This window comes from Bubalus bubalis, chromosome 4 (assembly GCF_019923935.1).
Source record: "Bubalus bubalis isolate 160015118507 breed Murrah chromosome 4, NDDB_SH_1, whole genome shotgun sequence".
Taxonomy (NCBI): Eukaryota; Metazoa; Chordata; class Mammalia; order Artiodactyla; family Bovidae; genus Bubalus; species Bubalus bubalis.
The window spans coordinates 7,037,104-7,055,998 of NC_059160.1; the positions used below are offsets into that span (position 1 = coordinate 7,037,104).

At 52.2% G+C, this 18,895-nt stretch overlaps 1 protein-coding gene across 2 annotated transcripts; it reads left to right on the top strand.

Annotated features, from left to right (window-relative positions):
- The first annotated feature begins 4,991 nt into the window (after nt 1–4,991).
- Nucleotides 4,992–17,227, top strand: CENPM (centromere protein M). 2 transcript variants are annotated; one of them, XM_044942492.1, is made up of 6 exons: nt 4,992–5,150; nt 5,672–5,751; nt 7,825–7,917; nt 9,885–9,964; nt 11,190–11,281; nt 16,259–17,227. In XM_044942492.1, exons 1-6 carry the CDS (start codon nt 5,094–5,096, stop codon nt 16,445–16,447), a joined length of 591 nt encoding a protein of 196 aa, XP_044798427.1. In that variant the 5' UTR covers nt 4,992–5,093; the 3' UTR covers nt 16,448–17,227. The 2 variants fall into 2 exon arrangements, with proteins under 2 accessions (XP_044798427.1, XP_006068977.1); XM_006068915.3 differs by having other exon boundaries at nt 16,307–17,227.
- Nucleotides 17,228–18,895: the final 1,668 nt, after the last annotated feature.

An 18,895-nucleotide genomic window follows, 5' to 3' on the forward strand; every position in this document is an offset into this window, starting at 1 on the left:
GGAGGCTTGACATACGCAAAGGCGGGATCGAGCCTCAGGAGTCCCCCTGGAAATCCTCAAGCATCTACCCCCATAACCAGAGCCTGCCTACTTTACTACTTTGTGCTCTCACCTACACCTCTGACTTTACGGGGGGCTGTCCCCCACCACCTCTTTCGGAGAAGGAGTTAACTTAGAGCTCCAGTTAATAATAATTCCTGGGCATGATAGGAGTGTTTTAACCTACAAACTCCTCTGAAGGTTCTCTAGCCTGCCTGACAGGCTTGTCCGGCCACATGTGATTGCTCACAGCCTCCCAACCGTGAGAGGCACGAGATGCTTTAAACCTTCTAAAAACAGGTTCTTTAGAGAAGTTAGAAAACCATTAGTATAAGTATAGTGGGCTGATTAGAAATTGTATTGGTGAAGGGTTTTTCATTTGTTGAGCCAATGTTTGTTGCTAAGTCTCCATATCCCCTGCCCTTACACACATTAATGAATATATAGAAGAAATAAGTATTAACCTTTGATATAAATCACGTTAGACCTTAGGCTAAGTAAATTCTTTCCTTAACTAAAACCCACTATACCCTCACCCTATCGGAATGTAACTTTATTTGGGTGGCGTCTGTTTTAAGAATAATCACCCCTGGAGAAACAAGTGTCCTGGTTGACTGACCGCTGTCACAAGGAGAGGGTCGTAAATTGTCAGCAGGCCCCCTGGCCAGAAGATGACGTAACACCCCTAAGACCTCTGTATACATTTGTATGAAGCACCTGACTTTGATAAAAGTCAGGACTGCTGACCCCACGTGACTTTTGCATAACATCTCAGTGTATAAAAGTAGACCATGGAAAATAAAGAATTGGGATCAGTTCCTCGAAAGACTGGTCTCCCCATGTCTCTCTCTCTCTTACTCTGGTTGAGTCTCCATCTGGAGCGCGGAACCCACCATGCTTACTAATTATGCCTGGGCTTCTAAGATCCGACCGGGGAGGCCTCAGTGTCTCCTCTCCTTCGGGAGAACGGAAGGACGCCTGCGGCCTACGTAAGTGGTGCAAACTTCTTGTCTTGAAGTTTTATTGGTCCCCCGCGTAAACCAAGCTACTCAGCCTCTTTTCTCCACTGAATTTTCCTACTGAGCTATCCTCATTCTATTACTCTTTATATCCTTAATTAACGTTTAATTAAGCAGTTGTTTCCTGACCCTCGCCTACGTCATTTCTCCTTCGAATACCCTGGATCAGCTGGGACTGGACCCCGGCAATCTTCCCAACCCAAGGATAGAACCCAGGTCTTCCACATTGCAGAATGTGCAAAAAATTGTGGATTTTTTACTAGTTGAGCCACCAGGGAAGCCCCCGGGAGCAGGTGTTAAAGAGAGAAAGGCAGAAGATGAGGCTGGGGAATCTGTCAAGGGCCAGAACACACAGAGCCTCAAAGGTCATGTAAAGCATTTGCAATGTTCTCTTGAGTGAGAGGGGGACTACCAGTGGGTTTTGACCAGAGAAGTGGCCTGCTCTGATTTTTCTTTTAAAAGGAAGACTCTGATTGCTGTATGAGAATAGCCAGTAGCCCTGGAGATCAGTGTGGACACAGGGAGCCTGTGAGAAGTCTATTACAGTAGACCCAATGAGAGATGCCAGTGTCTTCTCCTGATTGGGGGGTGGAAGTGGTGAGAAATGGTCAGCTTCTGGATGCATTTTAAGAACAGAACCAGAAATTGGCTGTGAGGTGCTGAGAAAAGGAGCCAAGAATGACCCAAGATTTTGTTCTGAGCAGCTGCAAGGAATGAGTCAGCTGAGCTGGAGGAGACAAATTTAGCGTATTAAAAAGCAGAGACATCACTTGTCAGGAAAGGTCCGTATAGTCAAAGTTATGGTTTTTCTGGTAGTCACATATGGATGTTAGAGTTGGAACCATAAAAAAGGCTGCGTGCCGAAGAATCAATGCTTTCGAACTGTGGTGTTGGAGAAGACTCTTGAGAGTCCCTTGGACTGCAAGGAGATCCAACCTGTCAATCCTAAAGGAAATCAACCATGAATATTCATTGGAAAGACTAAAGCTGAAGCTGAAGCTCCAATACTTTGGCCACCTGATGTGAAGAGCTGCCTCATAGGAAAAGACCCTGATGCTGGGAAAGATTGAGGGCAAGAGGAGAAGGAGGCAGCAGAGGATGAGATGGTTGGATGGCATTACCAACTCAATGGACATGAGTTTGAGCAAGCTCCAAGAGACTGTGAAGGACAGGGAAGCCTGGCATGCTGCAGTCTATGGGGTCGCAAAGAATTAAAAATGATTTAGCAACTGAACAGTCCTGAAGGACTGATGCTGAAGCTGAAACTCCAATACTTTGGCCATCTGATGTGAAGAACTGACTCATTTGAAAAGAGCCTGATGCTGGGAAAGATTGAAGGAGGGAGGAAAAGGGGACGACAGAGAATGAGATGATTGGATGGCATCACACAACAAACATGAGTTTGAGTAAACTCCGGGAGTTAGTGATGGACAGAGAGGCCTGGCGTGCTGCAGTCCATGGGGTCTCATAGAGTTGGACACGACTGAGTGCAAAGAAATAGAAGAAAACAACAGAATGGGAAAGACTAGGGATCTCTTCAAGAAAATCAGAGATACCAAAGGAATATTTCATGCAAAGATGGGCTCGATAAAGGACAGAAATGGCATGGACCTAACAGAAGCAGAAGATATTAAGAAGAGATGGCAAGAATACACAGAAGAACTGTACAAAAAAGATCTTCAAGACCCAGATAATCACGATGGTATGATCACTGACCTAGAGCCAGACATCCTGGAACGTGAAGTCAAGTGGGCCTTATAAAGCATCACTACAAACAAAGCTAGTGGAGGTGATGGAATTCCAGTTGAGCTATTCCAAATCCTGAAAGATGATGCTGTGAAAGTGCTGCACTCAATATGCCAGCAAATTTGGAAAACTCAGCAGTGGCCACAGGACTGGAAAAGGTCAGTTTTTATTCCGATCCCAAAGAAAGGCAATGCCAAAGAATGCTCAAACTACTGCACAATTGTACTCATCTCACATGCTAGTGAAGTAATGCTCAAAATTCTCCAAGCCAGGCTTCAGCAATATGTGAACCGTGAACTTCCTGATGTTCAAGCTGGTTTTAGAAAAGGCAGAGGAACCAGGGATCAAATTGCCAACATCCGCTGGATCATGGAAAAAGCAAGAGAGTTCCAGAAAAACATCTATTTCTGCTTTATTGACTATGCCAAAGCCTTTGACTGTGTGGATCACAATCAACTGTGGAAAATTCTTCAAGAGATGGGAATACCAGACCACCTGATCTGCCTCTTGAGAAATTTGTATGCAGGTCAGGAAGCAACAGTTAGAACTGGACATGGAACAACAGACTGGTTCCAAATAGGAAAAGGAGTACGTCAAGGCTGTATATTGTCACCCTGCTTATTTAACTTATATGCAGAGTACATCATGAGAAATGCTGGACTGGAAGAAGCACAAGCTGGAATCAAGATTGCCGGGAGAAGTATCAATAACCTCAGATATGCAGATGACACCACCCTTATGGCAGAAAGTGAAGAGGAACTCAAAAGCCTCTTGATGAAAGTGAGGGTGGAGAGTGAAAAAGTTGGCTTAAAGCTCAACATTCAGAAAATGAAGATCATGGCATCCGGTCCCACCACTTCATGGGAAATAGATGGGGAAACAGTGGAAACAGTGTCAGACTTTATTTTTCTGGGCTCCAAAATCACTGCAGATGGTGACTGCAGCCATCAAATTAAAAGAGGCTTTCTCCTTGGAAGGAAAGTTATGACCAACCTAGATAGCATATTCAAAACCAGAGACATTACTTTGCCAACAAAGGTTCGTCTAGTCAAGGCTATGGTTTTTCCAGTGGTCAGGTATGGATGTGAGAGTTGGACTGTGAAGAAGGCTGAGCACCGAAGAATTGATGCTTTTGAACTGTGGTGTTGGAGAAGACTCTTGAGAGTCCCTTGGACTGCAAGGAGATCCAACCAGTCCATTCTGAAGGAGACCAGCCCTGGGATTTCTTTGGAAGGAATGATGCTGAAGCTGAAACTCCAGTACTTTGGCCACCTCATGCGAAGAGTTGACTCATTGGAAAAGACTCTGATGCTGGGAGGGATTGGGGGCAGGAGGAGAAGGGGAAGAGAGAGGATGAGATGGCTGGATGGCATCACTGAGTCGATGGACGTGAGTCTGAGTGAACTCCGGGAGTTGGTGATGGACAGGGAGGCCTGGCGTGCTGCGATTCATGGGGTCGCAAAGAGTCGGACACGACTGAGTGACTGATCTGATCTGATCTGATCTGAGTGACTGAACAAGAGTACCTGGAATGATCATGAGTGAAGGAAAAATGAATAAACAAATCACTGAATACTGTCTTTCTCCCAGGAGTGAAATAAAAGTCCTATCTCGCAGGCAGCACCTTTGGTGCCTAGGGCCAGCCGTGGAAAACTTCCCCTTAGAAAGGAGCTACTGTCTAGCACATGGAACTCTGCTCAATGTTATATGGCAGCCTGGAGGGGAGCAGGGTTTGGGGGTGGAGCGGAATGCATACATGTGTTTCTATGGCTGAGTCCCTTCTCTGCTCACCTGAAACTATCACAACATGGTTTGTTAATCGACTGCTGCTGCTAAGTCGCTTCAGTCGTGTCCGACTCTGTGCGACCCCATAGACGGCAGCCCACCAGGCCCCGCCGTCCCCACCAGGCTCCTCCGTTCTCCAGGCAAGAACACTGGAGTGGGTTGCCATTTCCTTCTGCGATGCATTTAAGTGAAAAGTGAAAGTGAAGTCGCTCAGTAAGTGTCCGACTCTTCGAGACCCCATGGACTGCAGGCTACCAGGCTCCTCCGTCCATGGGATTTTCCAAGCAAGAGTACTGGAGTAAGTTGCCACTGCCTTCTCCGTGTTAATCGGCTATCCCCCAGCGGTAGTGTCTCCTTTAAGAAGGCCCTGCCCAGCCCCGCCCCACAGGAAGCCCCGCCCAGACGGTGTCACGTGACCCGCGGTTACGCACAAGGGCCGGGCCGGAGGGCTGTTTGAATGCCCGGCGCGCACCCTGCGACCCGCAGTTCCGTCAGCCACCGGGGATGTCGGCGTTACGGCCGCTGGACAAGCTGCCTGGCCTGAACACGGCCACCATCTTGGTAGGCGTCAACAGGCCCGATTCCCGCGCCCGCCTTTGCTCCTGGGCCGCGCTTCAGCGGCCAGGCCCTCTGTGGCTCTCTCAGATTCTGGCCCGGGCTGCTCGGGCGGGAGAGCCTCTCTCTGAATCAATCAGAGTTCGCTGCCCTCTTGACGCCGTGGGATGTCTCCACCAATAAGTGCTCTTTCTGAGTTTCTGATTGGTGGAGCTGCTGGGCCGGGAGTCCGCGCGCAGGGTGGATGCAGGCGGTCTAAGACGCGGTTGTGGTTTTCCCCCTGTATCCGTGTCAGGCCTCCGGTAGAAACCAGGCTGTTCCAGGGAGGGTTCGGGGGCGAGGGGGGCGGGTAATGAGCGGAACCGGAGCGGATGCAAACCTCAGACCCTCACCAATGCCTGCCGTAGTCCCCTCGGTAAAAAGTGCGTCGCGCGCTACAGCCAGAATCCCGGGGTCGCGGCCGTCCGGGCCCAGCGGCGGGGCTGCTGTATCCAGGGGTCCATTGGCCGCCTTCTCTCTCTGGGCAGCTGGTGGGCACGGAGGATGCTCTTCTGCAGCAACTGGCCGATTCGATGCTCAAGGTGGACTGCACCTCGGAGCTGAAGGTGTAAGTAGCCTGCGCTGGAGATGTCCAATCGCTGGCCTGGGAGAGCGGGGAGGGGTGGTGCGGAAGGCCAGCGAGGCTGGCGCAGGTGGGGCGAGTTTTGACCCACCGCTCGGAGTCTCAGTCCTGACGCGTGATCTGTCCCCGTGTAAAGCATCTTCTGTCACGCCAGTTTTTCTGTTTCCCTCTAGCACTTGTCACTATAAAGAAATTTCCATATTATGCCACGTTGACCAAAACTGATGTCCATCACTACAGTGGCAATAATATTGAATTGGGCACAGCATGTGGAAAATTCTACAGAGTATGCACACTGGCTATCATTGATCCAGGTGATTCTGATATTATTAGAAGCATGCCAGAACAGACTGGTGAAAAGTAAACCATGTACAATTTTTCTTTAATAAAACTGGCCAGAGCTTGTTTAAAAAAAAAAAAAAAAAGAAATTTCCTTGTTCACATATTTGTTTGTTTCCAGTCTGCCGCCCTGAGGCACCCCGAGGTTAGCCCCTTGAGGGCGGGGACTTTCACTTTTGCAGACTGGTGAAGAAGCCCCACTGCCTTGAGCAGTACTTGGCACAGAACAGTTACTCAGATACTCCCCAAATTTGGAGAAAAGGTGACTAAAGTATATTTTGCTTTCATTTTTCTAACTGATAGGGAGTAGAAACAGCTGCTGGCAAGAGTCAAGTGACTGAGTATATGTGGGTGTCATTCTCTCTGATTGAAAGACAAGCTCCAAGGGTCTGTGTTGAATGATCCAAATCTAAAGGGTATTTCCTTTATGGGAATTGGAAATGCCCTTTCCTAGCAAGAACATCATCTTTCCCTCGAAATAAAGATTGTTTATAGGTCCATCTGTGCCCTACCTGTCTTACCAGGCTCTTAGGCTATAGAACACCAAACACAATCACCGATAAACTCAATCCCGTAGCTCAGAAATAGGAAAAGATTAAAAAAATAATTGGCATCAGAGTTAAAGGAAAATGTGGACCAAATTGCCTTCCTTGAGCAAGATGGAAATCATTACCAAAAAAAGAAATCCTATTACCCTGTTTCTAGATTCCATCTACTATATTCTAGTGTCTGAATGTGTATACATTTGTACATGGAAAGATAGTTAGAAAAATGTTCTAACACTAATAGTAGTAATTTTTAGGTAACTTAACTTTTAGGAGCGTGTGTGTGTGTGTTTTAACTTTTGTTATATTTTGTATACTTTTTGGTATTCTTGAATTAGAAGCTGAGGGGTAGGGGCAGATGAGTAATAGGAATAAATGGAAATGGGCAGAAATAGAGGATTCAAAAAAAAAAAAAAAATGCTTCAGGTGGGTATTTGACAATCTGAGACCAAATACTTACAAGAATGTTGAGGGTGACTTCCCAATGTCACACAGCTGATAGTTGACAGACTGGGATTTAAACCTACTTCTATCTCACTCCAAAGGGCTTCAGTCTTAACCCCTAAACTTCATAGTCTAACACCTTCTCCTCCCCTTCTGAGCCTGGCCTCCCTCCCAGCATTCAGGATAGATGGCTAGATGCCATCTTATATCCCAAACCCCCTCTTGCCAAAGCAGTTACTAAACTTTCTGGCAGGGAGAGTAAAGCAGGGGTAATCTGAATAAGAACAGCTCTGCCCTGCTTCTGTGCTCACTTGAGGAGTCTTGCCCACAAAAGCTTCCTGTGGGGGCTTCCCTGGTGGTGCAGTGGCTAAGGCTCCATGCTCCTAATGCAGGGGGATCGGGTTTGATCCCTGGTCGGGGATGAGGTCCCACAAGCCACAACTAAGAAAAAAAAAATTCCTGTAGGCTGCAAAGATCCCACATACAGCAACAAAGATCCCACATACAGCAACAAGGATCCCACATACAGCAACAAAGATCGAAGATTCTGTGTGCCACAACTAAGACTTGGCACAGCCAAATAAATAAATATTTTTAAAACACACACAGAAGCTTCAGGTGAATAGGGGAGGAGCTTTTTACAGCCTCTTCCCCTACAAAGGGTAGCGTGTGAATGGTCATTGTGATGTGGGTACATGTATCTTGAGTCCTGCAATCTCTTGTTTTTCAGCCACTTAGCAAGGTCCCTCCCTCTGCCGTGCAGCGTGAATCGGCCCCGAATTGACTTGATTGTGTTCGTGGTCAACCTGCACAGCAAACTCAGGTGAGAGCCAGGGGATGGGGCTGTCAGTGCTCAGAGGCGCCTTAGGGCTGTGCTGGGACGGTGGCCTCACTTGTCAAGGGAAGGAGAGGAGAATGGGAGAGGCTGTCTGGGGGCAACCTAGAGGGTGAGGAGGGAGGAGCCAGCGCCAACGCAAGATGTTTAGAAGACGCTGACAAATGCCAGCCGTGTCACCTGTCATTTGTCTAATGCTCTCTGGGGCCACTCTGCCTCCCTGAGAGCAGCACAGATGTGAGTGAGACGGACCTTGAGAACAAGGTCTGTTAGGGGAGAATCTAGACTTTTGAACAGACAGTTACAGTACCTGTGAAGTGTACTGTCAAAGGGGGAAGCCTGGGACTGTGAGAGCCTGGACAAGACCTCTGCCTCCGAGGACTTAGGTCAAGCTGGACTTCCTGGCGGAGGTGCCATCTACATAGACACCGGAGGGGATTCCCTGTCGGTTCAGTGGTTAAGACTCAGTGCTTTCACTGTGGGGGCCTGGGTTCAGTCCCTGGTCGGGGAACTAAGAGCGCAGAAGCCACACACGGCAATCAGTCAGTTAAAAACCACCTGAGAGGTGAGGCGGCGTTAGCCAGGCAAGGGTGACCATGAGCGGATGTCCCAGGTGGAGGGCTGGTGTAAAGGCAGGAGCACAGCGTGTGTGGAGGACCGTCCAGGCCTGGGTGGGGTCAGAGCCCAGTCCACTCTGGGGCTGGGGCAGTGGCGGCGTGGGTGATGTTCATGCCTGTGGCCTGGCCTGGCCTCCCCATGGTGCTGGCAGCCCTGGGGTCAGGACTGCAGCCAATCTAGGGAATACAGGTGGAAGGTCTCCCCTCCTTCCTGGAGACAGCTGGCTAAGGACACAGGGTCCAGCACAGAAACCAGGGCAGACACCTAGTCCTGTGGTGGGGGATAAGGGAAGGCTGTGGGAGAAACGCCTGAGAACCGGGGGGCACGGAGACAGCAGACACAAGGATTGGGTCCAGACCGCACGACCTGACCGCTGGGAACCAGTCAGCAGGGACTTAGGCCCAGGTGGGGCAAGAAAGGGCTGAGGCCTGCTGTGGGCTCCCTGGCTCACAGGTCTGCTGCTGTTTGGGTGAGGCCTCTCTGTTCACCAGAAGGGACACCGGAGAACCGTCTACGCCATAGGGGTGTTGGTCTCAGGCCTTGTTCATTCATGAAGCCTGACTGAGATGGCTTTTGGCCTGGAAGACAATAGTCTTTCATCACTCCCTGGACAGCAGTGAGTGAAAGCCTCAACCCAGAAGGTCAAGGTGCCCTTGTTTAGAGGAGAAGAGTGTTTTCACACAACTGACAGGACTTAAAGTCGTGTCATTTTACTGGAAAGCAATTCAGCAATAGTTATCCTCACTTTAAAAGACACACTTAAAAAAGACAGCCCTTCTACTTCCAGCATCTGCTCTACAGAAACATCTGCTTAGTAGGAGACGTAGGAAACAATATTCATGCAGCGTTCTTTGTGAAGGTGAAAAAGTAGAGACCATTTAAATGTCCACCACAGGGCAAGCAGTTAGTTTGGGGTACGGTGTGGTCATTCCAAAGAATGTAACAGAGACATGGAACCCAATTGGACCCAACTGGCTGCTTATACATATCACTGTCTGGGTTTGCATATGAAGAAAATTCCAGAAGAATCACACCCCAAACTATTGTGGCAGTCATCTCTAGGGAGTTAAAACTAGAGGTGGTGCTAGAGACAGGGAGTTTTACTTTTTACTTGTACACCAGTATTTACTATTCGATCGTTTCACACACTTGACGCACTTTGTAATTAGAAGCCGTTTAAAGCTACAGAAGGACAAAGTGTCCTCCAGGGCTGTTTCCCGTCGCCCTCGTCTCATGCCCTGGCCTCTCTGGGATCAGAGGCGCGGGGGCTTCTTCTGCCTTCTCTGTTGTGAGGCATGTCCTCTGCTTGTTTTCTTGCCCTGGCCTGGCCGCCCCAGCCTGCAGAGCGTGGAGGAGTCCCTGTGCCACCTGGACGCGGCCTTCTTCCTGGGGAAGGTGGCCTTCCTCGCCACGGGGGGTGAGTGCCTCCCCTGCCTGCTGCCGTGGGTGGGCCCGTGGTGGACTCCGTGCAGAGGCAGCCTGGGTGATGGGGAGGCCGTGGGCTTTGGAATCTGACTGCTGTCTGTCTCCATAAAGCAAGTCGGAGCTGATCGTTCTGCCAGGTTAATTCTGCCGAGATCATTGCCCTGGGGTGCCTGGTGGCTCATCTCCTGTTACTCTTCTTCAGATAGTTCTCCGAGACTCTGTAATGTTAACAGTGGAAATAATAGTAGCTAACCTCGGGGACTTCCCTGGTGCTCGAGTGGGTAAGAATTCGCCTTCCAGTGCAGGGGGTGAGGCTTCAATCCCTGGTCAGGCAGCTAAGATCCCACATGCCATCTGGCCAAAGAACCAAAACATAAGACAGGAACAATATTGTAACAAATTCAATAGAAACTTTAAAAATGATCCACATTAAAAAAAAAAAAACTTAAAAAAATATAGCTAACCTATATTGAGTACTCACTATAGACCAGATTCTGTTTGAAGTGCTTTGTTTCTGTATTACTTAATTTTCACAAAAAGTACTATTGAGGTAGGTACTGTTGTTTCTCTTTTATGGCGAAGGAAGCTGGTCATGAGGTTAGGTAACTCGTCCAAGGCCCCATAGCTAGACAATGGTAGAGCAGAGTTCATACTTAGCTGGTCATATTCCAGGGCCCACGCCTTTAATGATTATACCATGTGGCTTCTCATAAATACTTTTTCCTCTTTTTTATGTGCCTGACCCCCATTTTCTGCCCCCTGGGGGACACCTTCCTGACCAGCCCTGCTGTCTGGGCCCTCGGGGTGTCCATGCAGGCCTCTGTCAGACTCCTCACCCTTCTGCCTACACTGATGTGTGTCTGCCCGCCTCCCCCAGCTGCACTGCGAGCTCCTGGCGCGAAGGGCCTGGCTCACATTATTCTCAGTAAGCTTTGGTGGAGAAGTGAACGCCAGGCCACTTCTCTGTATTTGCTCACGGGCTTTCTCTAGTAACTCAGCAGAGTAGGTGCTGTTATGCTCCTCATTTCATAGACGAGGAAACTCACGCGTTTATTCCGACTCTATCAAGTCCCTTTAGCCTGTTTTCTGATCTGATGATCTTGACTGCCCTGAAAAGAAGGTAGAAACTATGGCCCAGAGAGGGGCATGACCTCCTGGGCCCAGTGCCTCCTCCGTGACAGCCACGAGGTGGAGGTGACCGGCCTGCTTCTTTGCAGCTGGGCGGGACAGCCACTGCAGCATCCACCGGAACACCGTGGTGAAGCTGGCCCACACCTACCGGAGCCCCCTGCTCTTCTGTGACCTAGAGGTGAGGACCTGCTCACGTGGGCCATGGGATGGCACAGTCAGAACGCAGAGGGCATGGTGGGGTGCTTCCTGGAGGATCATGAGTACCCAAGCGAAGGGACTCCTAGTGTGGAGGCCAGATCCTCGTTGGAATCCTGGCTTTTCCACTCACTGTCCCTAGGTGGGTCACCGTAAGCCTTGGGTGCACCCCTGTAAAGTAGGGTGACACTCCATGTACATCTTGAGTTCCGTTTGTACACCAGGTGCCAATGCTTTGACATTTTTCTCTGTACTCATGACTAAGTCTTGTGTTTGTGTCTATGGGTCCCTGTTAATATCTCACTTTTCCTGCTGGGGTGTAAGAGCTGTGAGGCCAGGCATCCTGTCTGTCTCATTAACCAGCAGTCAGGATGCCCTCCGTTTCCCCTTACCTCCCTGGATCGCAGACCTTGTCTGCTCCCAGCGTGGGGCAGGGGGTCCAGCAGGCAGCAAGGGTGGAGGTTGGGTGGATAGCTGGGTGGATGGCTGAATGGATACATGTGATGTTGGTTCTGCCCTGACTTGCTTCTCCTGGGGTTTCTCACAAGCTGAATCCTAGCTGTGAGGGTGGTATAGCAGATTTCTGCTTTGCTAATGAGTTTTGCTCTCCAGCCTCTCTGTGTGTAGTGTGGAGCCTGAAGACGTTTTGCTAAAGGGTTCTCGGCAAGAGTTGATTCTGCTCCCTCTGGGGGTCTGCTAAGGGCTCCCGGGTCCTGGGCTGCCCCACCTGCACACCAGACCTGCTCAGTTGCTTTAGGGTTCTGTTTATTTTTTATAATGGAGTATATTGATTTATAATGTTGTGTTAGTTTCAGTGTACAGCAAAGTGATTCAGGTATACATGTATCCATTCTTTTTCCAATTCTTTCCCCATATAAGTTATGTTTACTGGTTTTGAGGTTCATTTTAAAGATTTGTGTTTCTGTTCTGAGTCTTACACCTGTCCCCAAAGGCCAAGTGATGTGGTGCAGAAGGAGCTGAGTCAGCATGTGGTCCGTCATCACCATCTAGACCAGAAGTGCTGACGCCGGGGTCTATGGACCCCTCTGGTCTGAAGGGAGAAGCATTTCAGGATCTATGGACCCCTCTGTTCTGAAGGGAGAAGAATTCAGGGGAGTTGTGGCTTTGGACAGGAAAAAAATTACTTCTGTTTTCACTAACCTCTAGGAGGAATTTACATTATGAATGTAGACGGGAGGCGAGCGACAGTAGTGTTCGCAGAGCCTGTGATTGTTAGCAGCAGACGCAGCAGGCGCTGGCGCGTCCTGTGGGGACGCGGTGCACCCCATGAGCTTCTGCGATTCTGCAGAAGCTGTTAGACCTGTCCTAAGGCAATGGCACCCCACTCCAGTACTCTTGCCTGGAAAATCCCATGGATGGAGGAGCCTGGTGGACTGCAGTCCATGGGGTCTCGAAGAGTCGGACATGACTGAGCGACTTCACTTTCACTTTTCACTTTCATACATTGGAGAAGGAAATGGCCACCCATTCCAGTGTTCTTGCCTGGAGAATCCCAGGGATGGGGGACCCTGGTGGGCTGCCGTCTCTGGGGTCGCACAGAGTCGGAGACGACTAAAGTGACTTAGCAGCAGCAGGGCCTCTTACTCAGTGTGTTGCTTAAGATGCACGTACTGCTCTGCCACAGATCTGTGTTTCACATCTGATCACTGTTTTAGGAACCCGGACTTGACCGGGGCTCTGACCTCACAGGTAGGACCTGAGGCACCCTGAGGTGCCCATCCTTGCTGGCTTTGCTCACAACAGGAGAGGCAGCATGCTCGCAGTCACACAGCTAGTAAGTCAGCAGAAGAGCCAGGTTGGTGTGCCGCTGACTCTTTCCTGGCTTAGCGGGCTGGCTGCATGGCTTTGAACAAGTCAGCCCCTCCCCTCAACACACACGCACTTGCGCAAACACACACACAGATAACTCGCTCGTCCTTCCTTAGCTCTCAAGGGGAATGGCAATCCACAGCAGGCGTGCGCGTGGTGGTGCAGTTCTGCGCGCGGCCAGGAGGTGGCAGGCTGTACTAGGTCCTGTGTTGCCCTCTAGCCTGAGAATGGTAGTCGCTCAGTTGTGTCTGACTCTTCTGCGACCCCATGGATGGTAGTCCGCCAGGCTCCTCTGTCCATGGAATTCTACAGGCAAGAATACTGGAGTGGGTTGCCATGCCTTACTCCAGGGGACCTTCCCAACCCAGGGATTGAACTTGGGTCTCCTGCATTGGCAGGAAGATTCTTTACCATCTGAACCACCAAGAAAAGGTCTGTGGCTGACTTCCTATTTCCAGCCTGGAGCCGGCAGGCTGAGAACCTAAGCCTGGCATCCTCTCATCCGATGTACCAGTGTTTGGACAGCCAGCGTGCCTGGTACCTGTGCAGTCCTGTCCGGGGCACTTTCCCCCACATCATGAGCTGGAGCCTCATTGTGTTTTGAGGCTTTTGCATGGCGAGAAACACTGGCCCCGTTTTACAGGACAGGAAACACACCTAGGGAGGTGCATGATTCACCCAGGGCAGTTATATTCCAGCTCTGTTACTAGACCCTGTGCGAGTCCCTGAGAACCAGATGCCTCCGACGTTGGCCCTGCCCCTCAATGGAGGGAAATAGACCGCACGTCACACCTGCTGTGGCAGGAGGATCCGCAGGGCTTTGGAAGCCAGGCAGTGAGTCCACCCATTCCTTCCCGTCAGCATCGGGGCAGTCACAATGGGCTCAGCTCTCTGGGGGTCACGTCTCTGGAGTAAGGTGTGTGGATTGGAGGAGGCCCAGCCAGAGGCAGGAGGCTGGGGACAAGGCTGCAGGAAGCAGACTGTGGAGCCTGAGTGAGAGCAGCAGCCATTTGGAGGGACTGTTCGGAGGCCAAGGCCGCAAAGCCCAGAGGGTTTCTTTAACAGATATTTCTTAACATAACCTACAGCCTGTCCAGTGTTGTTCTAGGCTCTCGGGAGGCAGCATAGAACAAAGCAGTGTTAACACTCCCAATCCTGTTCTAGTGGAGGAAACACAGTAAGGAAGTAGAATGTGTGATGTGTTAGGGCACGGAGATGTGACATGTCAGGTGGTGGTAAAGCAACAGGATTTAAATAGGGGGTGAAGGGACTCCCTAAAAATCTGACCTTTAAGTGAAGACATGAGAGAGGCGCCTCCTGGTGGAAAAGCCCACGAGGCTGGAGAAACTGCAGGTGCAGAGGCCCTGAGTTTGGACGCTGCCTGCCGTGTTCAGGGTCCACAGGGAGCCATGGGCACCTGGAGCAGAGCCAGGGGACTGACACTGGGCCAGACAGCAGGGCTCTGTGGGTCGCAGTAAAGGCATGGTGGCTTTCACTCTGAGTTAGACTGGGGCAGTGGAGGGGTATGGGGCCAGGGAGGGCCGCAGCCTGACTTGGGTTTTGAATGGGGCCCCTCCAGCTGTTGGAGGAGAGTAGACTGAAGGGAGGCAAGGGCAGAAATAGGGAGAGGGGCCTGGGGACTGAGTTCAGAGTGGTCTGGGCTCTGTGGTGGCCAGGGAAGGGGGAGTTGGGATGGTCTCTGATGCTGGGTGTTTCCAGGGTGGGGCTACAGGTGTGTGGATGGCCTGCCTGTGAGACAGGAGAGGAAGAAGAGTCAGAGTCAACTCTGGAGTTTTCAGCCTGAGAAGCCCCGCCCCCTGCTCCCCACCCCCGCCCCAGTCGTGAGGTGTTACACAGAGCAGGGAGCGACCTGAGAGGTGGGAGGAAAAGCTGGGGGCGGGTGGGTCCCGGGATCCAGGGAGAAATGGCCTGCCAGGGAGGCAGCAGCTGCCTCAGACTCCACTAAGAGGAGACCCCGCTGAGAACGAGGCCAGTGTGTGAGGACTGAGATGTCGCCCCTGGATTTGGAACCCAGGACTCACAGGTGACAAGGTAGAGTAAGAGCAGGGGGGCTTTAGGATGTCCCGGCTCTAGCTTGGGTGACTGGGCGGATGGTGGCACCCTTTCCCCAGTTAGAGAGGGAACAGGAAGAGGAGGAGGAGGTTCTCTGAGGCCACTTATTGGTCGGGGGACGCCATCTGAGCATCACCGTTTATTCTTCTACCTTTCTGGAGCAGCTCATTCGCCCATGCCAGCTGGGGCCTTCGCACAGTCTGATTCAGTTCAGTTCAGTCGCTCAGTCGTGTCCAACTCTTTCTGACTCCATGAACCGCAGCACGCCAGGCCTCCCTGTCCATCACCAACTCCCGGAGTCTACCCAAACCCATGTCCATTGTGTCAGTGATGCCATCCTCTTATTCTCTGTCGTCCCCTTCTCCTCCTGCCCTGAGTCTTTCCTAGCATCAGGGTCTTTTCAAATGAGTCAGCTCTGCATCAGGTGGCCAAAGTATTGGAGTTTCAGCTTCAACATCAGTCCTTCCAACGAACACCCAGGACTGATCTCCTTTAGGATGGACTGATTGGATCTCCTTGCAGTCCAAGGGACTCGCAAGAGTCTTCTCCAACACCACAGTTCAAAAGCATCAATTCTTCGGTGCTCAGCTTTCCTTATAGTCCAACTCGCACATCATACAGTCTGATTACCTCTGCCTAAGCCCACAGCTCCTCTGGGCCCACTAGCCCTTCCGTGTAGGGACCACCTGTTGATGGCACCTTCCTGTCCTCCGTGAGGACCACTCTCCCCACCCCTCCTTTCCAACCTGGGCGTGTCCATCTCAGAGACATCCCAGGGGGTGCCGCCTCAGCATTGGTTGGGAGTAGCCCTGGTTCAGACCCCAGCTCGACAATCGCCCACCATGCCTCTGGATGGTGTCGCTGACCCCGCCAGCCCCGCCTGCTGAGCCTTCGTTTCTTCTGGAGTAGGGGTCAGCGTCTCTGGTATCCCTGGAGGGTGTCTGAAGGGTTTCCATAAGCTGAGGTGGTTGGAAGCTGCTCGGTGAGGAGTGGCGTGGACAGGGGGTGGCCCTGGGGGCAGCGGTGCCCATGGCTGTCCCCATGTCTCTGCCCCCAGCTCCCCTCTGGCCACCGCCTCACCGGGGTCCTGTCTCCTCCTCTGCAGATAGAAGACTTCCGTGCCGCCATGGCGCAGCGCCTGGTCCGCCTGCTGCAGATCTGCGCGGGCCACGTGCCTGGCGTCTCGGCCCTGAACCTGCTGTCCCTGATGAGGGGCTCCGAGAACCCCTCCCTGGAGGACCTGTGAGGCCCCCAGCCCCTGGCCACCCTCCCCTGCGGCTGGGTGCCCAGGCCGACAGTCACTGTTGCTGGAGACTGTGCCAAGGCTTGGCAGGCCTGGGTCAGCGGGCAGTTCCCTCACGGCCCAAAGTCCTCGTGTTCCAACAGGAAGTGCCGGGGGGGGCGGCAGGAACAGTCCAGCTGGTCGGATTCTGGCCCCCCACCCCTCTCATGCCCACCCCAGCAGAGCCCCAAGTCTTCATCCATCTGACGTCTTTCCTCTCAAGACTTCGTTTGAACAAAGGGTCCATGGCTAAAAGTTTGAACATCACTGAACTCATCCACCACTTTGATTTTGTAGATGAGGAAACTGACTCCAAACAGTTAAGAGTCAGAGTGGGTAAGGACTTCCCTGGTGGTCCCGTGGCTAAGACTCTGCGCTCCCAATGCCGAGGGCCTGGATTCAACCCCTGGTCAGGGGGCTATATCCCACATGTCACAACTAAAGATCCTTCATGCCTCAACTAAGACCCGGTGCAGCCAAATAAATAAATATTTTAAAAAGAGTTGGGCAGTGGGAGCTTGAACTCTATGAGCCTAGTCTGACTGCACATCCTGGCCTTGCCATTCTTACGGGACCTGCGGAGCCTCAGTTTCTCCAGGTGTTAGATGGAGATTGTTCAGCTTACCCTGCTGGCGTCATGAGGGTTGAGGGACATGGTGGTAAAGGTGAAGTGCCTGAGGTGTATTGTATTACTCCTGCGCTTGTTTGTGCTCCACGTATTTCATAATAAAAGTGTGAATGCTTGCACGGCGCCAGGTAAGCACTCCACGAACACTTGAACTATTATGTGAAATCACGCGGAGCTAAGTTACAAAGCTGGTGCACATCCAGGAATTACACCATGAAGTCTTGAGTGAGAGAGCCTGACCGAGGGCGGGTTTCTGGGCTGGCCGCGAGAGACTGTGAAGACGGCCGCTTTCCTTCTTCTCGGGGTCTAATTAGAATCTGTGGCCATGCTGAGATGAGGCTGCAGAAACCCTGGCAGCCAGGTGTGAGCTGCAGCCGTGCCCCTGTGGCCAGCTGGACACTCCCATGGGAGCTTGGGTGAGGAGGAGGTCTGGTGGGAGAGGAAGAGAGCCAGATCCTGGTTTCCTTGGAGCGTGCCAGTGCCCTCCCAGCCCCCCTCCATCCTCAGGCCTCAGGATGGGCTCTGCTTGATGCCCTGGGCAGTGCCAACGCCGCAGGGCCTCTGTTTTGATGTCACCATGGCAGCCGCAGCTCACGCACTTCACTGATGCATGGGCCAACCTGAACCTCGGTGCAGGAGTCATGAGGGTGGGGCCCACCTTTCTCCTCTCCCTGGGCTCCTCTCCACCCCTGTGCTTGCTCAGTAAAGTTTGCCGAGGCCTGGCTGGTCTTCCAGGCACCCCCCACCGAGAACCTCAGCCGTGGTGATTTCGGTTCAGGTCTCAGACGTCACCCGACCTCCGCAGAGCTTCACGCTTTACCGAGCACTTCTCACAGTCGCTCCTGCCGCCCGCCCTCCCCGCAGACCTGTGTGAAGTTGACAGTGTTTCCCCATTTCACATTTAATGAAACCGAGACTGTTGTCATCAGAGGCATACCCACAGCCACACAGGTAATCGAAGGCAGAGCCCAGCCCTGGGCCCAGTGCTCTGCTTTTCCTCTCTTGTTGTTCTCTTGTGCGCCCAATCATTGAACAGAGGTGTGGTCATGTCTACTGGGCAGTGAGAACCCAGAAATGCTGGACACGCAGGCCTTGTGCTGGAGAAAGCGGCCTGAAGAGCCATTCCCACCTGCTGGGGCCCGTTAGCACAGGGGCAGGCAGGCCTTGTGGAGGGGAGGGTGGGGAGCAGGGTAGGAGCCTGAGGCTCCAGCCCAGAACTCCCTCTGCATCTGGGGAGGGAGGCCCCCTTCTGTGCCGAGGTGGGGAGTGGGTCTCCGCGGGGATGGACAGGATCAGCCAAGGCCCAGGAGGTCAGCTTCCCAGAAGGACCTGGGGTCCTAGAAACCAGCCTTGTCTTCAGCCCCTTGGAGCCTGGGCTATAAAGGGTGGGGCCCTGCAGGGCTGCTGGAGGGGAGCGGAGGGCGACGGGCCGAGGTGTCCAAGCAGGAGCGAGCAGGGGTGTGGGCACGCCCTGCCTGCCACATCTGGGTTGGAGTCAAATGGGGTCCTCCATACCCCCTCCCTGACCCCGCCAGCACGGGGCTCTCTCTCCCTCTCTCTCTCTCTGGTCCCTGTGCCACCTTTTCTTCGCCACCTGGTGCCATTTAACAAGAGAAATGGCATCACATTTTCCAGCCGAGGACCTGGGAGCCTTCCAAGTGCTGGGGGAGCTCCATGCTGTCAAGGCTCCAGTGAGCTCAGAGGGGGCCCCGGAACCCTGGAACCCTGCCTCTGCCTCACAGTGGAGCCGAGCCCTCAGGCCCGGGAGCCAGCCAGGGAGTGGA